The following is an 18,481-nucleotide window of genomic DNA, read 5'->3' as shown; positions in this document are numbered from 1 at the left end:
ACTCCTCTTCCATATTTTATTATATTTATATTATTAGTGCTATTAGTACTATTATTATTATTATTATTGAGGGTTTTATTATTTTTCTACAACTGTTTTTATTTCAACCCACGAGTCTTTCTTCCTTCCCCTGGCTGGGGGGAGGTGATAAGAGCAGCTGCTTATCATTTAGCTGCCTGCTAAGGGCTAAGCTGAGACATGGAGACACGAGGAAGGGCTGCATGAGAACAGAATCAGCTTTTTTTTTTTTAACACAAGCACAACAGTTTGTGGGGAAAGTGTGGGTGAGATACAGGATGTTCAGATCATGACTCCTGGTGAATCTCTGAGCTAAAGATGCGGTGCTTGGGGGATGCCAGAGTGTAGGGATACTTGTGGGGCAGCAAACAGAAGTCAGCCACTAGTTCAGAAAGCAGCAAGAGAGCTCTGAAACTGAAATTCTTGAGAGACTGCCACAGGAATTCAGTCTACGTGCCAGTTTAATGGATAACAAAGGAACCCATTTCTTCAAATGGCATAGGAAAAGCCACATCTCTTCATTAAGTCAGTGAATGGTGTTGAAAAGGCACAAAAAAGAGGACTATGCGCACCTTTTTTGATACCAGCAAATGTGAACACATTCAGTTCTGCAGGGGAGTAGAATGGAGACCCATAATCCAAGAAGAAATGGTTAGTGACCTGCTACTCCACCTAGATGTTTACAATCTATGCAGCCAGATGAGACCCACCCAAGGGCACTGAAGGAACTGGTGGAAGAGCACACCAGGCACCTCCAATCATTTATCAGTATTCATGGCTATTGGGAGGTCCCACTTGGCTGGAGATTGGCAAATGTGATGACCTCAGAAGGGCTGGAAGGAGGATCTGGGTGACCCCAGGGCTATCAGCCTGACCTCGGTGCTGGGGAAGCTGGTGGAGTAAATCATCTTCACTGCCATTTGCAGGATATCCAGGTAATCGGGTCCAGTCAGCATGGGCTTAGGAAGGGCAAGACCAGCTTTACCAGCCTGATCTGCTGCTATGACAAGGCGACCCACTTAGTGGATGAGAGAATGCCTGTGGATGTTGCCTACCTAGACTTTAGTGGAGCCTTTCAGATCATTTTTCACAGAATTCTCCTAGAAAAACTCACCACTTGTGTCTTGCACAGGCATCCTCTTTCAAAAAAACAACAAAACCCAAGCCAACCAACCTCATAACAACAGACTGGATGACCAGCCCCAGATAGTTGTGGTGAATGGAGTTAAATCAAGTTGGTGGCCAGTCACAACCGGTGTTCGTAGGGCTCAGGACTTGGGGCCCGTTCATGTAGATTTGGTGCTCAGGGACATGGTTTTGTGGTAGACTTGTCAGTGTTAGGTTTGTCATTGGGCTTGATGACATTAAGGATCTTTTCCAACCTAGACGATTCTGTGATGCCGTGAGATGCAGTTGCACACCATCACAGCAAGTTAGATTTTTAACACTTTGAAGCAGAAATAAATATGTAATTTATGTGCGTTTATGTACACAGGCATAATAAACATGAACATTAAGAGAAAAGAATGAATCACTACCCCTTTTAAAAAGTTCAGTTTTTAATTAAATTTCAAAAAACAAGCAGGAAAGTTGTAGAAAATAATGCAGCATAAGCAATTTTTATCTAATATAACAGTTCAGAAGAAAAACATTGGTCTTAAAAGTAATTTTTGCGTCTTTTGAAGTTAGTTGAAAAGTTCTCCTTTTATCTAAAGGAAAAATAATAAAAGAGTAATTTCTTGGTAGTATGGTAACAGTGTCTTCCAGCTGGAATTCCAATGTGGTTATAAGGCAATGAAAGTAAAATCTTGAAGAAAAAACAAATTCGTGTTTGTCCTGAGCATCTGTTCACTTTTAATGTGAAAGTTTTCTAAACCAAAGGGGGGAGGGATGTTCTTATTTTGAAAGATTTTTAGTTTTGCCTTTTTTTCTTAAACTTTTGTCTCACAGATTATGAAAATATAGAGTTAACTATGCCCACCTTTGTAAATTTTTCACATGCATTCATGTATTCCAAGGCCTGCTGTCCATGTCACCAGTTCCCCAGAGTATGACATAGTGGCACATGGAAGGCAGATTTCATTTCAGCAGTAAAGTTTAGAAGTATAGAGTGGACAAGGATAAAGGACCAAACATTACAAGCAAACACATTCCTTTCTTTTTAATCAATATCTTGTTAGACTTGTTGGTTTTGACTCATTGATCTTTTGGTAAGTGAAAAATTAACCAGATAGACCATTCCAGCAAAAACTAAAACTACACATTAAACTCATTCTAACGAAATTGCTTACAAAGAAATTGCTTCTTAATCACACATAACTTCCGACAAAAGAGTCTGAACTTCACAGTACCTGCTTCTTTGAGGTAAAGGTATTTGGAGGTAAATTCTGAATCTAAAAGACCTGAAAACAAACTTTTCAAAATATTCCTTTTACACTCTTCTATTGGGTAACTTTTAAAGCCATGCAAGTTCCACCAAAAAAAAAACAGAAAAAAAAGTAATAGTATTTTGTGTTTAATAGCTTTGAACAAATTTGAAATTGAACTTCATGTGACTGCTGTGTTGCATCTAAATGATCACTATATTATAGCTGAGATGGGATACACTAAAAAGCTCAAAAAAATAAAATGCCTGGAGCTTTGCAATGAATTTTTTTTTCATTTTTTCAGCAACTGCTGCATAGTGACTGATCTAGTACTGTACAACACAGGAAATTAGCAACTGAAGGCCTCCATGCATCCAACATTAGATCCTACAAATCCTGTTAACCACAGGAGTAAAATTAGAAGAACAAGAGGAATCAACAAAACGAAGGAGTGCTTATTGTAAGCTATGTGGAATTTGTCCTTTGCTGAAAAACATAAAAAGTCTGCACAGATTGCATGCACAAGTGTATTTAATGTAGGATTGTAACTCAATTAAAACAACTACTCCTCTAATCCTGTAATTCTAAGGCATTTTGCAGATGAATGTGAATCGAGGCTGCAATACAAATCTCTTTCTGCTCTGCATAATATAAACTCACATTTATTAAAAGACATGTTTAGCCTCCTGTCTAGGAAAATAATCTTCATGTTGTAGGTCTAAAGATACACTTGCTCTAGATGAGTCTATAATAAGGTAAACTAAATTAAGATAGACAACATTAAATGTGAACATCTTCCATACATGTAAATATGGCATTAACGATAATGCATAACTGATACCCTTGTTTTCTTAAGGAATGCTTGGACCACATCCCAGGGCACAAGGGAAACAGATTCCCAGCCCAGCACAGGCCGCGCCAACCCCAGAAATGGAGATGGCATCACAAAGGCTGCTCACACAAGTTGCATGAGACTGCAGCTTCAGACTCCAAACTAGCTTGGAGACTGCTGCACTGTGCTTTGCTGCAGGAATAAACATGTCATTTCTCTGTTCCAGTGTGAACAAGGGTGCATCTACACGATCATTAATTGCATGAGACTGTTTTGCTTCAGATTTGTCAAAACTAATTCAGGTTTGCCGAATCTAGTGACAGACAGTACAGACACCAGAACAGAAATAGGTTATATAAACTTTGCTAACATAGCCAGACAAATTAAATTGCTAATCCATGCCTAAACAAAAGGTCACTATTAGCTCAGGGTTAACTAAAATTTCGTAGCAAATCTATGACCTAATTTTGACCTCCCTTGTTAATTGCAGAAATGCTTTCAGTTAATACAGTGGTTAGCTGTGTTTACACCCCTAGTTCTGTAGTTTCTTTCCTTGCAGCTCATAAATTAGACAAAATATCTATTTCTAGGACTAATTAGTACCCAATTAGATACATTTTGTTACCTAGAGTGGAACCGATAGTGAAGACAAACATTAAGCATTTTAATCTGTTTCATGAAGGAGGCATTTATGAACTTGAAGAGAGGAACATCAAAACCTTTATTTCATTTTTTTTCCCCCAGATCATAAAATGTTACTTCACAGAGCTTGCAAAAATACTCATTTCTTCTGCTTCTAGCAATTCTTATTATAAGGAAACACTGGTTTATCACTATTAGAAGAACTAATTAAAGAACACATGTAAATTTAATGGATCTGCAATCACATTAGTAGGTTGTATCCAGACATAACCAATTGTTATTGCATCATACTTCTCACAGGGCTGTTTACTCTGGACCGGCTTAATTCCTTTAGGATCATAATCATTGCGTATCAGGGTATGGGTGTGACATGTCCATATCCATATCCATATCCATATCCATATCCATATCCATATCCATATCCATATCCATATCCATATCCATATCCATATCCCCTTCTGTGGAAGAGTAGTTTTTGCTCAAGCAAAAGTAAAGCACCTGAGTACTCCAACAATTATTTCTCTACATTCACTCTTTTTGTTTTTCTTAAGTCAGAAATGTTCAGGTTCTGCTAAAAACATATGAGGGCTTGATTAAAAACAAAGCCAAGAGACAAACTAAACCCGACTGCATTGTAAAAAGTATATAAATTTACAAAAAGGAATTCTAATAATGTAAGAATTAAAAAACTCAGAGTTAAAGAACTGTACAAATAGCATACCTTATACTCAGCTGAACTATTGCAATATAAGGAATTACAGTTTGAAAACCTACTGTAATTAGATAGTGAAGTTAAAATGTTCAGCAGAAATTCAATATACTTCTAAATGCTGAAGCCTTACCATTTCATTACATTCATATTCCTTGTCTTTTCATACTGACAAAAGCTTCTCCAAAGTAAATTTATCCAGTCACATTGAGGATCACACTTGTCACCCATAACTTTAAATTATTCTCAGAATTTTCTTCATTTCTACAGGAAATGAGAACGATCTTCTATCATCTGAACAAAGGCACCTGGCCCACTGCAAAAATGAAAATGCTTGTCCATTACTATTTGTCACATTGGCAGATGATAAACTCTTGCCTATGAAGAGCCTAAAAATTGTTTTATTACAGTACAGTCAACTGTTTGGACCAAATCCAGATTCATATTCATTTGCTAGCTGCAAATAAATCACACTGTACTGTCAGTACAGTTTACTTATATTTTAATATTATTCACCAAAAGCTCCATTCTTCTGAGTTTGCGCTTATTCTTTGGCATTGGCTTGTCATATAAGCCATTTTTGAGAAGATGCTCTTTGCTGTGATGGATCTGGGCACCATGCTGAAGCTGGAAAGAGCACAAAGCTTGAAGTGGACGAAGTATAGTCTGCAGAAAGATGAAGGGGTAGGGGGGGACAAACCCTTTAGGTAAGTTATGTTAGAGATATTGATTATGCCACATTTTGTATTCAAGGACTACTTTAAAATACTGATAACACATAACTTAGATCATAGAATCATAGAATCACCAGGTTGGAGAAGACCCATCGGATCATCAAGTCCAACCATAGATGATAAATGCTGAAAAAATATAACCTTCTGAGACACAGAGGACACAGCTGAATAACAGATGTACTTAAAAAAAGCCACACAGCAGATGTATATCCACCTACCTGCTGCTCTTCCTTACTCCTTCCTTGGAGCCACTCAATCCTGACATCAGCCCCAGCTGCAGTACTGTAAGTTATGGTGTTAATTTGACCTTAGCAACGAACGAATGGCTATAAACTGGAGAGGGCATAAGAGGAATGTAAGGGGGAATTTCTTCACAATGAGCGTGGCGAGGCCCTGGCACAGGTGCCCAGGGAATCTGTGGCTGCCCCATCCCTGGAGGTGTTCAAGGCCAGGTTGGATGGGGCTTGGAGCCCCTTATCCAGTGGGATGTGTCCCTGCCCACAGCAGCGGGGCTGGAACTAGATGGGATTTTAGGTCCCTTCCAACCCAAACTATTCTATGATTCTGTGATTCTATGATGACAATCAGTTACCGTGCCTGAGACAACAAGCTGTAATAAAATAATGAACCATTAACAGCTGCTGGTGTTTGTATACAAATACCTTGAGGCAGGGTTTTAGGAAGAGAGGAGGGTCTCACTATCAAGGCAACTGGACAGCCACCCTGGGGACTGCACTGCATCCCTGCTTCTACTCACTGACACTATGTGGGACTAACGAAGCCACACAAACCAAATCTATCTCAAGTGATTCCTAATTGCGGGTTCTTCATTTTCTGGTTGCTTAATACAGTATCATGGGGCCTCATGCGCAGATGTGTAAGGCAATCACTAAAGTAACTGCAGTCAGCAGGAGCTGATTTTCTACCAAGTAAAATGTGGCTCTTCTGAGCACACAGAAAAATCAAATACCTTATCCTGGGCATCAAACTAAGTGCCCGTTTTTAACTTCCATGGCTTTTGACTTTAATTTGCCAACTTATATGCTGGAAATACCACTCAATTCATAGAGGTTATTAAAACATGCACTAATGTTTATGGAGCTCTTAGCTATTTTACATTTGTGAAACTGACAACTTTGTCACTGAAAAGGAGGTTGGGCCAACTCTGACAGATAGGGAGAAAATATAATATTGGACTGTGAATTGTAGACACTAACAACATACTCACTCTGGGCCTGAATGAGATAGAAGTGCTAATGAGGGGGAAATTTGTCTATGTTGTCCCAGCACACCACAGGAAAAAGTAAATATATAAAACCCACTTTAATTTCAGTGTTTCTAGTTTTAATTCAGTGTAATTTTACAGTAAATAATTACATTCTTTTAACATAAAAGCATATGATAGCAGCACTGCCATAAAAGAAAGAAAAGTTTCTTTATGCAGAATTCTAATTTATGAACCATATTTTTGGCCACATACTTTGTCCCAGTATGGTTCTAAAGACAATTGTTTTAAAGTTGAGGTCACTCTACTGCCAACAGAGGCAGACATGGAGGTGGCATATGATAAACTATGCCAAATGCAGAAGCAATTTTTAACCTAGAATCCTTTTTTTAGTAGGTGGAGGTCAAATTAAAAAATATTTGTTGTCTGATAAAGAGGGATCTGAAGACCCCAGGGTGGACACCAGAATGTAGTGTATACACAGATGAGCTTTAAATCTCTTCTCGCAGACCCTTCTGTACTACATTCTGGGCACACAATCCGATTGAAGACCTGGGTCTACTCTTAGGTCTTTTTCAAAAGGCTTATTAAATTAGTATTACTAATGTCAGCAACAAAAGATTAAGTAGACCATTATCTTAATAACCTCTTCCATCACAGACTAGTGGGATCACAACTTGCACGGAAAGGCTAATGTCCAATTAGTTTTCTTTGACCTGGGATAAACTTAAACTCAAGAACTGTTAAGTCCCAAATTCCTCCAATGACATGTAAGAGTTGTGAGCTGGCTGGCAGGAAGACATAACCCAGTGGGCTGCATTCCACAGATGCAGGAGTGCAGGAGGTCAGTGGGACAGGCTTAGAAAGCATTTTATCTTTGTGCTAGCTGTGAGGGGGTATTCAGATTATCTCTGCCATTTAGTTTTTGCAGAAAACAACATACTACATTCTGTGCAGTAACAAACACAACTGCCTGTCTCAAGCTGGATCAGCTTTTGGTTTTGAGCATGAAAGATCACCTTGTTGTGCCTTGACTTAGGAGGATCATTTGGAAATACTGATCTTAAAAAAAGATAATGGTTATTTGACTCTCATAAATATTCTGAGACCAACACATGCTACAAAGGAAATCAATCCTACCTGTCTGATAACTAAATTAAATGTTTTAGAGTCTAGCAACTGCTGTTCTCAATTACATTCATCAGCCAAGTAATGTTAAATTCATATCTTAACTGAACAAGTGAACCATAAATCTGAAGGTAGTTAGATACTTGAATATCCTATATATGAGAGATACAAATGTTACTAACTTCCAAATTCTCTTAGGTTTCTTGCATCTTGGAAACACTTTCCTTTTTATCAAATAGTATCCAAGAGTATTTCACAAATTCCCAAGAGCCTCAACTAAGAATACCTTAAGTATTACCAATACATGACTACAAGACAGTGAAAAGATCTGAATGCTTCTGTGACAATTCTGTTCTCAAATGAAATAAATAAACATTTTAATGTGTGTGTGCAAATACACAATCCCTTAACATCTACTACAGGATGCACAACTTAAAATTAATAAACTTTCCCAACTTCAACTGGCGTCAGATTTTATCTACCATTAGGAGAAAGCACAAGGAAGCCAATGGCACAAAGCCTTCAAGACCCATCACAAAAATTTCATTCCAAACACTCCTTGACACATTTTTCAATACCAATGAATCACTAATCAACTAAATAATTGCTGTGCTTTTCCAGCTTCATGAAAATTAGACATCAGGGTGATTATAGGCTATGTCTGCCAAGTTTACTAATATCTTCCTTTGCTAAAAAATACTAATCATACTTTAGAGTGAATATAACTTTGGTAACATGAGTGTAATATGTAAATTCCACATATTAGAGCAACTGAACAGTTGTTAACAGTTAAGTGTTAATCACAGTTAATTAAGATAGTACATTAAAAAAGTAGTGTTCAATGCACTACAGGTAAGAAATAGCAAAACCAAAACTGTTGTGTTCCTTTTTTTTTTAAAAAAAGTCAATCTAGCACGTTAAATTCATACAATTTGGCATGCCTGGTAAACAATCTATGTTTTGAAGTTTTGCAATAAGAAATGACAAGTGAACTCAGAAAAACATCACAGGAAGAGGTAACTACAACAGTACATCTCTGGACTACTGGCCTAGTAATATATAAAGCAGCACTTTTATTTGCTTTGGGCTAAATTCCCAACTGCCATCCCTGTGGTAAGCACAGCATTTACTATGTGCCTTATAAACCACCATTTTTTTAAAATGTAACATACAGGTGAAGAGAATCTGAGTGACTCTTCTCACGATATTTAGAACTACAGGAAGAAGTGTGCAAGAAAGTAGTATAGGATGAGAGACTGTGATGGGTAAGAAGAATGAGGAAGGAAAGAGGGAACTGGAAGACACTAGGACTGCTGAGTTAAAAATGCAAAAAAATGTACAAGAGAGGAAAAGTGAATAGAAAAGACAAATGGAAGCAAGAGAGAAGAAAAGGGCCATTGAGCAACAACTACAGGAACAAGAGTGACACAAATCCTGATACAAATTAACCTGAACAATGCAAGGTAAAACTTGTAAAAGTGGAAGTGCCAGGGGACAACACAGGACAACTAAGGGAAAGGAAGGAAAAAAAAAAAAAACCCAAAACAAACCCTCATCAAAAAAAAAAAGGAATTGAGGAAATGGATTGCAGCAGTTGTTTTCAATAATCAATCTACTACTCCATAAACAAAATGAGTTGCCAGGGTAAAGCCAGTCTTTAAGATACGTAGTCTGCACTCAGACTTGATGGATATTACAGTACCAAATACCGTCTGTTAGAGGACATGATCCAACCTTAAAGGGTACTTCAAACACCATCAAAGAAAGATTTTTAACCCTGAATATTGTCCAGGTTATTCAGACAACTCTTTGTGGCAAAAAAAAGCCAATCTAATTCCATTTTAGGACAGAACAAAAAAAACCTGCACCACAATTTAGGATACTGAGAAGAGGAATAGCAAAACAATCAATCAAGACCTTTGTATCTAAGAAGTTCCATCAGCAATCTGACAGAAACATTGAATAAAGAATAGGAAGACTACAGATATTCTTGGAATCCAAGAGAGAAAATAATCTGGACATAGTAGAGTTAATAAATATCTGAAGGAAAATAGTTCCTAATGTTACACTCTTGTTTTAGTTTGCTATGCAACAAAACTATTACGCTTTGACAATCAAACGTGACATTATCAGCTAACTACCTTTGCTGACCCTCTACTATTCAGAACAGAAAAATTCAAGTGTTTAAAATTAGTTACGTACCTCTTGTATACTCTTATTTTTTTCCATGATGGTGAGAGCAGCAGCTGCACATTCAAGTGTAGAGAGACAGGTGTTTGTTGGCTGCGTACGAATTACGTATTGACTTGAAATGTTGGTTTTTAACTGCACCTGAAAAACACAAACTCTACTAAAATAAACATGCCAGTGCAGCAAACAAAGTAGTTCCTCCTTACACTAAGCAAAGCACAGCCCATTCCCCTGTGTAGTCAATTGCTGCCTTTCCACTTTGCTGTTTTGTCTCCCCGTACCCAACAACCTAATGCTACTGTTAAGTATAACAATATAATACCCATGAGTCGCCACTGGAGACTAAAACTGCATGTTTGTTACTGTACAAACATGTAAAGAAAATACTATTGTTTGTCAGAAAAAGACCAAGTGAAATTTTAGCAACCAGTTTCAGTTGCCACAGATGTCCTATAACAAAAATAATATTATTCCCCTAGGCTTGTTTTATTGCACACTCAACCGACACATGGTCCCATACAATGTGCAATAACTGTATAGTTGCTGATATGGTTTACTCTGGCTAGATACTATTTGTCAAGTTCTGAAAGAAAGACTTTCAGAAACTGCATTTATTAGTATAATTTACTAGGTTACTGATTAGAACTGTTTTCTTACCTAAATCATGTTTGACGATGATTTATTTGCCCTGCCTTAAGTGATAACCAGTCTATACTACTTCACAAACTAAAGGTTTTTAACTGAAAGAAATTTAATTCAACTACTGCATTGCCTGTTTTATCAGCTCCAAAAGCTTTTACTGGGTTTATAAACAGCAGTTGAAACATCACAGAAGTTATATTATTAGATTTCATGTGAAAATGTAGATATTTTGCATGTATAGCAATATGAATTATTAGCTGAGATCTTACTGAGATGTATAAGGGTTTGATTTCTTTATTTAAACCTTCATGTAGTGTCTTAAAAGTGCTGAAAGAGCTTTGCAGTTCATGAACTGTTCACGGTGTTCCTGCCCATGTCAGGGGGGCTGGAACTAGATGATCTTTAAGGTCTCTTCCGACCCAAACTACTGTACAATTTTATGTATGATATTTTATTCCTAAAATTTCTATTTCCACATGTTTAAAAAATAATTTGCCAAACAAGTTAATGTTTTAGCAGCATTATCGCCATTCTTAAACCCAACAAAGTACAGTCCGATAAACATGAAGGAATTATTACAAAAAATAAAGTAATAATTTTCTTTTTTTTAAAACTCAGTCCAACAACTGTCTTTTATTTTTCCATCTTCTCCACCAAATGGGTGACTGCTTCCCATGGTCATCATAATATTGCTCCCATTCTGCCTGTCACAGGTTTTTCAGCATTCCTCACTTCATTCAGTCCTTCCCATAATCATTTTTCCTGCTTCTTCATTTTAGTGCATCATCTTCCTTCATTTCTTTTACACACAATCACCTGTTTTTTTAAAATTCAAGACACTTCACTTATAAAAGGAAAACTCCAAGCCACTGAAGAAACTTGGATGAATAAAATCAAATTCCAATGCTTTGCCTGACCCCAATTTAATGGGAATTAGAAATAAATAAATAAAAAGAAGGCAGTAAGAGAAGATGAAAGCCATTCTGGAAGAAACAAATAAGTTAGGTATAACAGCTCAATATATTCAAATTTAGAAGACAGAAAAATCTACCATTGTGATAGAAGGCCCTAACTTGTTTATCAAATGAAACTTCTCTTTTTTAAATGCCAGTCTTGCTATTTGGTAGGCTTGGAGGCCAAAACCGTGCACATATTAGAATGTTTTAAAGCTGCCCAGCAAGGATTGCTTCGATAGTTTGGAGAGACCCCTTTCAACAGCCAAAGAATACACACTTGGGTTGAGAAATTGATGAATGCTTGTTAGTTATTTAAAGAACACAGTATACTAACCACACATCTTTTGCATTACTTACTAATACATTTGTATTATTTTCACAACTGTAATACTGGAGGTGTCATTTTAATGAAATAATCTTAAAATCACATTTTCAAAAATTCATTTTGCCATGTTTTTTGATGCTTTTGCTATTTTAAGGCTGCTGACCATAATAATTACTTGGAATACACTGTATTTTTAATTAGGTTACACCAACTGTTAATTAATATGAAAATGCACCAGTGGTCTCAAAGCACATATATACGTAATTTTCTTGGACATACTTAATAATCTTAGATACCTGAAATGAACAGTTACGGGTGATGATATGCAGAGTTATTTCCTACAAATTCAATGGTCATCTCCACTGAAAATCCATTTTCATTTCTGCAGCTATTGAGCATATTTCTACAAATTAATTGGCACAATGTATGACAAATTACTTAATGCATGCCTATTACTTACTACAAAGTTTAATCTGATATTTTATGTTCAAAGTTGAGATAGCCAGAGTAGTTGAAAATGGTTGATTATTCCCTTTCTGCAGACTCAGGGTCTTTAGTCTCTAGCTCTATACTCTGCTGAAAGAAAGGAATTTATACCTAGCACTTCATTAGCTGACTGTGCTTGCTATTACACTGCACCGGAAGCCCATCATACAATCTTTAATTTATAGTCATACTGTAGAATTTGTATCTACTGTATAAAAGATGTTGACAGTTACTTGGATATTGAGCAGTAAATTCAGTCCATATGCTGAAAAACAGATCTAGGGCAGATTCAAGAATGAAACCAGTGAATACATACGAGGCTTTATCAACGACCTTCTTCAATTTAGTATTGAAAAATCAAAAAAAAAAATTGATTTAGGAGAGAAAATGTAGGTTTTGGACTTCAGTGTATATATCTAAATGTAACAGAAGATTAAACTAAGATAAATATTTTGTTAGTTTTCAAGGTTTGGGTTTTTTGGTTTATGTTCCCCCTACTGGGACCATGTATGTATTTCCATCATGGCAGAGTAGGAAGGTTAGTTATTTCAAGCGTACAGAGATCTATGCCGGAGGGAGTATTTAGTCCCTACTTCAAAATTCCTGAATGGGTATTAAAGACAAGGGTAAACTCAGTCCATTGTTTCTCCAGGATGTAGCCTGAGCAGGCACATATCCTCACCTTTTCCAAACAGCTGGCAACAACCTTCATCACAGAGTGATGAGTGAGAGAGAATGGAAACAAGTGGTCCCAGTCCATTTTTTCTGAAAACTGAAATATTCACTGGGACAAGATACCCCACACTGACAGCACAGTTGTGCAGATCAGAGGAATAATATCTCACCAGGACAACTCCCTGCCCTGCTACAGTTTGTCTCTCAGGCTTCTTTCAGCAAATATGCATTTTACCACACTCTTTACTCCAGGAGAGGCACAGAATCTAAATAAGAAATCCTTAGTCAGCTGGCATGTGGTCTTGAGTAGCTTTTGTCTATCACATATTGAAGAACACTCACTGAATGACTGATTGTTTATCAGAATCTAGGTAATCTCACAGAATGAATAACACACACAATAAGGGGCACTACCAACCTAGAGCATAAACCAAATGGTAATAAAAGCCAAAACAATACAGAAACTAAAATGAATTAGCACCGCTAATAGATATTTCAGACACGAGAAGAATATTTCCTTGAAATAAATTGCATACAGATATGAAATATTTAATGTTCTCAAATGTAACTAGGCAGGAGATAACTTCTCTCATTTTCAGAAAACAGGTCTAAAACTTGCCTTTTGCAGGGCTAAGTTAACAGTTTCCAAGGCCACTTTAGGTATGGTCTCATCAAAATTTCTCCACTATCTAGTTAGGAAATGTTCCTCCACAGTTAACATAAACAAAATCATATTGTTTACTCTCTGGGTTACACTTTGAAACCTCATAATCAGTATTTATAAATACCATACATAAGTACTACAATAACGATATTTTATGACAATTTCTCCACAAAATCATAAAGATACTATGACGTGATAGGTTTTTCTTTTTTAGCTTGTTGAAGTGATTTGCAAAACATATGCAAACTCTGGAATAATTTCAATTAGTAATAAAACCCAAAAAGGTCAAGTTGAAAAAACATAAGCCACTAACCAAACACCACTAACCAAAATAAACAGCATAAGATAGAAACTGGATACTATGTCAACCAATTCAAACTAGAAGGAAATTTAGAGAAGTTGACTGCAATTACTCACTGGAATTTAACCAAGACACTGGAATTAGTGTATCTATTATTTTTGTAAGTGTAAAGGAGTTTGGGGGTTTAGTTTCCGAGCCACCAGAAACGTGAAGCACCATTTACAATCAAGTGTCATGTCTGTGTAACTCAGGACGGGAGGTTCCAAAAGCCTGAATATCAGCATTTCTCACAAATTGTTACATTATCTTAATAAAGACTTGCTTCTCTGCCAACAAACCAGTCTCTTAGAAAATGCTACAGCTTTTTGAGAATTTACAAAGGATTTCAACCACAGCAAAAACAATGACCCTTCAGAGTTTCTTAAGGCTGGGTTCTTCTTCCAGGCCTCTCTTCAGAGATGACCCAGTTGATCCTGTTCAGCTATTCAGCACTGATGGAAGTAAAACACTGCCTTCATAGTGTCAAAGACCTGCGGTTCAAAATCTTCAAAACTTAAGCTAGATAAGTCAGGCAACTGATTTCTGCTCTTATTTTAAGTATTAGGACTGGAGCTCTTACAGAAAGCTCTAAGTGCTAGCCTCAGTCCTCTTCTTAATGTCAATATCCTTATATTTTTACCTCTTATATGCCAACTTCATCATCATTATTCTTAGTATCTTTACTCTTCAAAGAGAATCCAGCATTATGCCAAATTATATTTGGAAAATAATGCATGTCCTAGATCACAGACAGGCTACAAAGTAGAACAGGTCTCACAGGGCACACTTCCAACAATTCTTGGGTTTCTTTGTCCTGTTTTATGAAATTACCCTACAGACACCTCAAAACAGGCAGCTGAACAACACACCCTTCTGCAGCTTCTATGAAAATCCTGGCACTTATTTTATGATCCCTTCCTCTTTTACTTATGTTTATAGCATTCCTATAAAACCTGAATTTTGTTTGGGAATTAATTTGCTTAGCTATCAGAAAATGAAGTACACAAGTACCATCGATCATCCTGCTTAACACAGAGAGTAGTTATTGTTCCAATGTACTGTTACTTTAACAAGTATCTTCCAGAAAAATATAAGACTTTTATTTTATGAAATCTCAGACAGAAAAGGAGGTCAGGCATAGGAAAGATCTTTCACTCAGTATCCAGTTGGCACAAGGACCTCTTACCTGCAAGCCAAAACAAATTATTCTCCATACGTTACAGAAGTCTCGTGCAGTTAAATAAAATTACCTTTGTGACAGAAAAGACAGCTTGAGTAAATTTAATCTCAGCATGCTACTGAAATTTGAATCAAGAGTATAAATAAGTTATTTTGTTCAAAATCTTGGCTTTAATTTAAACTGACATCTTAAAAGCACTTTGTTTCTAAATACTGGAGGGAATAACTGCCGTGCAACTGTCACAAATGGACAGCCTGAAAAGAATACATGGATGTCACAAGAAAACTCTGCCCGCATCTTTAATTTGAATATTTAGACACATCCATGGCATTCCTGTATATTATCCATGCAAATTGCTGAAATAAGCCATAGATAATACTGTGACTTTCAGGTAAACTTGAAGAAAAGCAATTACCTCCACTTCCACAAAGTGACAAGTTGTTTTACACATTATCATTGACAATTTCCTATGAAACCCAAAACCTTTCCCTTTAGGTATCATGCAAACCCTTCCTCTCAGGCAATTTATGGCATCAAGGTAGACTCAATGTCTTGCTACAACAAGAAGCCTGACTGGTACTGTGATGGAGAGTAGGGTAAGTAAGTAATAGTCTATCTTTGCAAGAGAAGCTAAGTGCTTCTGCTGAAGAGCACAATGTGGCTGTGTCTAAGCCCTACATAATCATTCAGCCTGTGCAGAAGAATCTGATTTCAGAGGTGTGATTCAGAGTAGCTCTTTCACAGGTCAAAATCATATGACTTCTTAAACCCTTATAAAAAGCACCTGTATAAAAGCAGTGTGCAGAATTTCTTTCATCAATTATGTTATTAATGTATGAAAATAAATTAAACTCCTATGCATTTTCAAGAATGCCCTTTCTATGCTTCTGGAACCAAAACAGTTTAAGAACCAGATTTTATTGCTGTGCAGTACGACACGCTAAAGATAAATGGTCCAGAATAAATCAGAAGAGCCACTCACTGAACGACCTAATGCTCATCATCTGAATATAATCCTACACAACGGCTCTTTGTTCAGTGGCTACGGCAAATGATACTTTTTTAAAAAACATCACCTCTGTATTTCATTATGTCTCCTTCCTGTTACTGCACAAACAACTCTGAAAGAAAATAAATATCCTGTAATTTGATATATAGAAAAAAAAACAACTTGAGAATGTCATAAGTACATTCTGGTAAAAAATGCTTTTTAGTGCTTCACAATGTTGTCACCTTTCTTTTAAAATATCTTTTGAAAGAGGAAAACTCAAGACTGTACAGAGCATTTCTCTCCTGCGTTCCTTGTTTTCATTTTTAGACATAGTTGACTCACCGGAAAAGAAATTAAATTGAAAAAGGAGTGTGTCATTCATAGACATAGATTCTTTTACCACAATCCTACAGAAATTTATTTTTTGGGGAAAAAAAGAAAAGAACAAGAAATTGGATAAACTTCCTTCTATTTAAGTATATGCATTTTCTCCACCTTACCCCTGCCAAACCTTAAGTTTTCAGACTACTCCAGCCTCATTTGTTCAATAGAGATTCTTTTCCCAGAGCTGGGCAAGGAAGAAATGAACTTACAGAGGAAATTCTGTCTTTAAAACATGCATCAGAATAAAGCATTTATGATTACAAAAAATAATATTACAATTTCCACATGTAAAAAAACGTGGTAAATTAACCAGGGCAGAAAAAACATACTGTAAATAACACTCATTTACTCTACCATCAGTTATCTGTAGAAGATAAGTTTCTCATATAGCAGGCTTCCCACTGCGTAATTTTGTTTCTGTAAAAACTGGAGTATTTACTAGATAAACACACAACTTCCATTAGTTACACAGATTGAAGAACTGGAAGCTAAATACTTACTAAAGTTAAAGAAAAAACCAGCACTCAACATAGGTATCTCACTTTTTAAAATGTATCTGTAATCTAATCTGTATGTCTATATTGACCATTTTTACCTATTACTCTATATGAAGTAAAGGTAAAACACACTTTTTTCTAGTAGGAGAACCTGGTAATTCAAAATACTTCCCACCACGTATGCAGATCATTTTGAGGAAGTCCAACAACTACCTCATAACTTCTTGGGCTACACATTTCAGTCTTTAATGCACTACAAAATCAACAATCTAAACAAAAACATGGAACAGTTTTTAGTGGCCTCCTTCTTGGCACTTCATTTGTTTTATGAAACTATTTACAACAGGCCATTCTTCCGCCTATGCAAGCATTTCTGAAGTGTTTCTACCAGGAATCTGTCATTAAGAGTTTTTGTAAGAACTCAATTTTGAGCATCTTCTGAGAGAATTTAACAGTTTAGCACATATTGCAAACCCAAGTAAAATTGTCTTCTCTTCGGACTGTAAATAAAGTAGTAGAAACACCTGCAAGCTGTAGTAGTTTAGAAATATCACCAAAGTAAGCAATCTTTATGAAAGTTATTTCAAAAAGTTGCTTATGCCCACCTGCATATTTCCAAGCCTTAAAGTTACATACAATACAGAAGGGATAAAATTAAGGAGTCATAATGTTTCAAACCATTTAGGATGATGTTTGTCATTAGTTATGCCACTCACTATACAGTATGAAATGAGTGTCCCCCACAGAAGTTTGGAAAATAAATGTATGCATACCTGAGAACCTTCTTTTTCCAAAGAAGAAAAGAGGCTATTTTGGCCTACATTTAATAAATAAGACATAATCAGTAAGTATATACAGAAAAAGTAAAAGGTAATCAAATCAGTTCTGCTGCTGTGCAGAAAGTTGGACTCGATCATCCGGTGGGTCTTTTCCAACCTGGTGATTCTATGATTCTATGATTCTGTGATAAGTAACATGAACTTTTAAACTAATGAAAAACTTTATCAGTAGAAGTTACTTAGATGGCACTTCCTAAGTTGTCAAGATCAGGCTTCTGACAGTGATAAAGAAGCATCAGCATGCATGGGGACAGGCTGAAGGAAGTTTGTATGCATGTATCCTGCTTCCCTGGAAGATAAGACATTGGATGTGATGTCAGGGAATAACTGGAGGTCACTAAGCCACAATGCAAGTTCAGTCAAGCCAGTTTCCTTCACTGAGCTCCAAGGTCTCTATCTGTAAGATGCCAATTACTCAGCGCTGTAAAGCACTTTGAAGACCAACAAAGGGATGATGGAGAAGCAGGAGACAATCAGAAACAGCAAGTGCTGTTATTGAAGGTAAGAGCAATACGATCTTCCCTCCAATATTTTTGAATTATTTATCTCTAAGTAACCTATTGGAGTAGCAAGAGGACAAAAAGCAAACAAGAATAATGGCAATTTCTTACATACAGGGATAAAACAAAAAAGAATTCAATACTTCTCCTGTTTCTTG

General features: G+C 36.5%; 1 protein-coding gene across 1 annotated transcript in view; it reads right to left on the bottom strand.

Annotated features, from left to right (window-relative positions):
• Positions 1-3,918: 3,918 nt before the first annotated feature.
• Positions 3,919-18,481, bottom strand: part of DTWD2 (DTW domain containing 2) — an 80,313-nt gene continuing 65,750 nt past the window's right edge. Inside the window, exons 5-6 of the mRNA XM_069880539.1 lie at positions 9,857-9,985; positions 3,919-5,233 (exon numbers count right to left, since the gene is read on the bottom strand). Coding sequence (XP_069736640.1) covers positions 5,063-5,233; positions 9,857-9,985 — 300 coding nt within the window. The 3' untranslated portion in view covers positions 3,919-5,062. The remainder of the gene's footprint in view (positions 5,234-9,856; positions 9,986-18,481) is intronic.

The sequence above is a fragment of the Phaenicophaeus curvirostris genome, chromosome Z, assembly GCF_032191515.1.
Source record: "Phaenicophaeus curvirostris isolate KB17595 chromosome Z, BPBGC_Pcur_1.0, whole genome shotgun sequence".
NCBI classification, from domain to species: domain Eukaryota; kingdom Metazoa; phylum Chordata; class Aves; order Cuculiformes; family Cuculidae; genus Phaenicophaeus; species Phaenicophaeus curvirostris.
The sequence above is the reverse complement of the archived record's forward strand: the minus strand, read 5'-3'. Positions and strand labels throughout refer to the sequence as shown.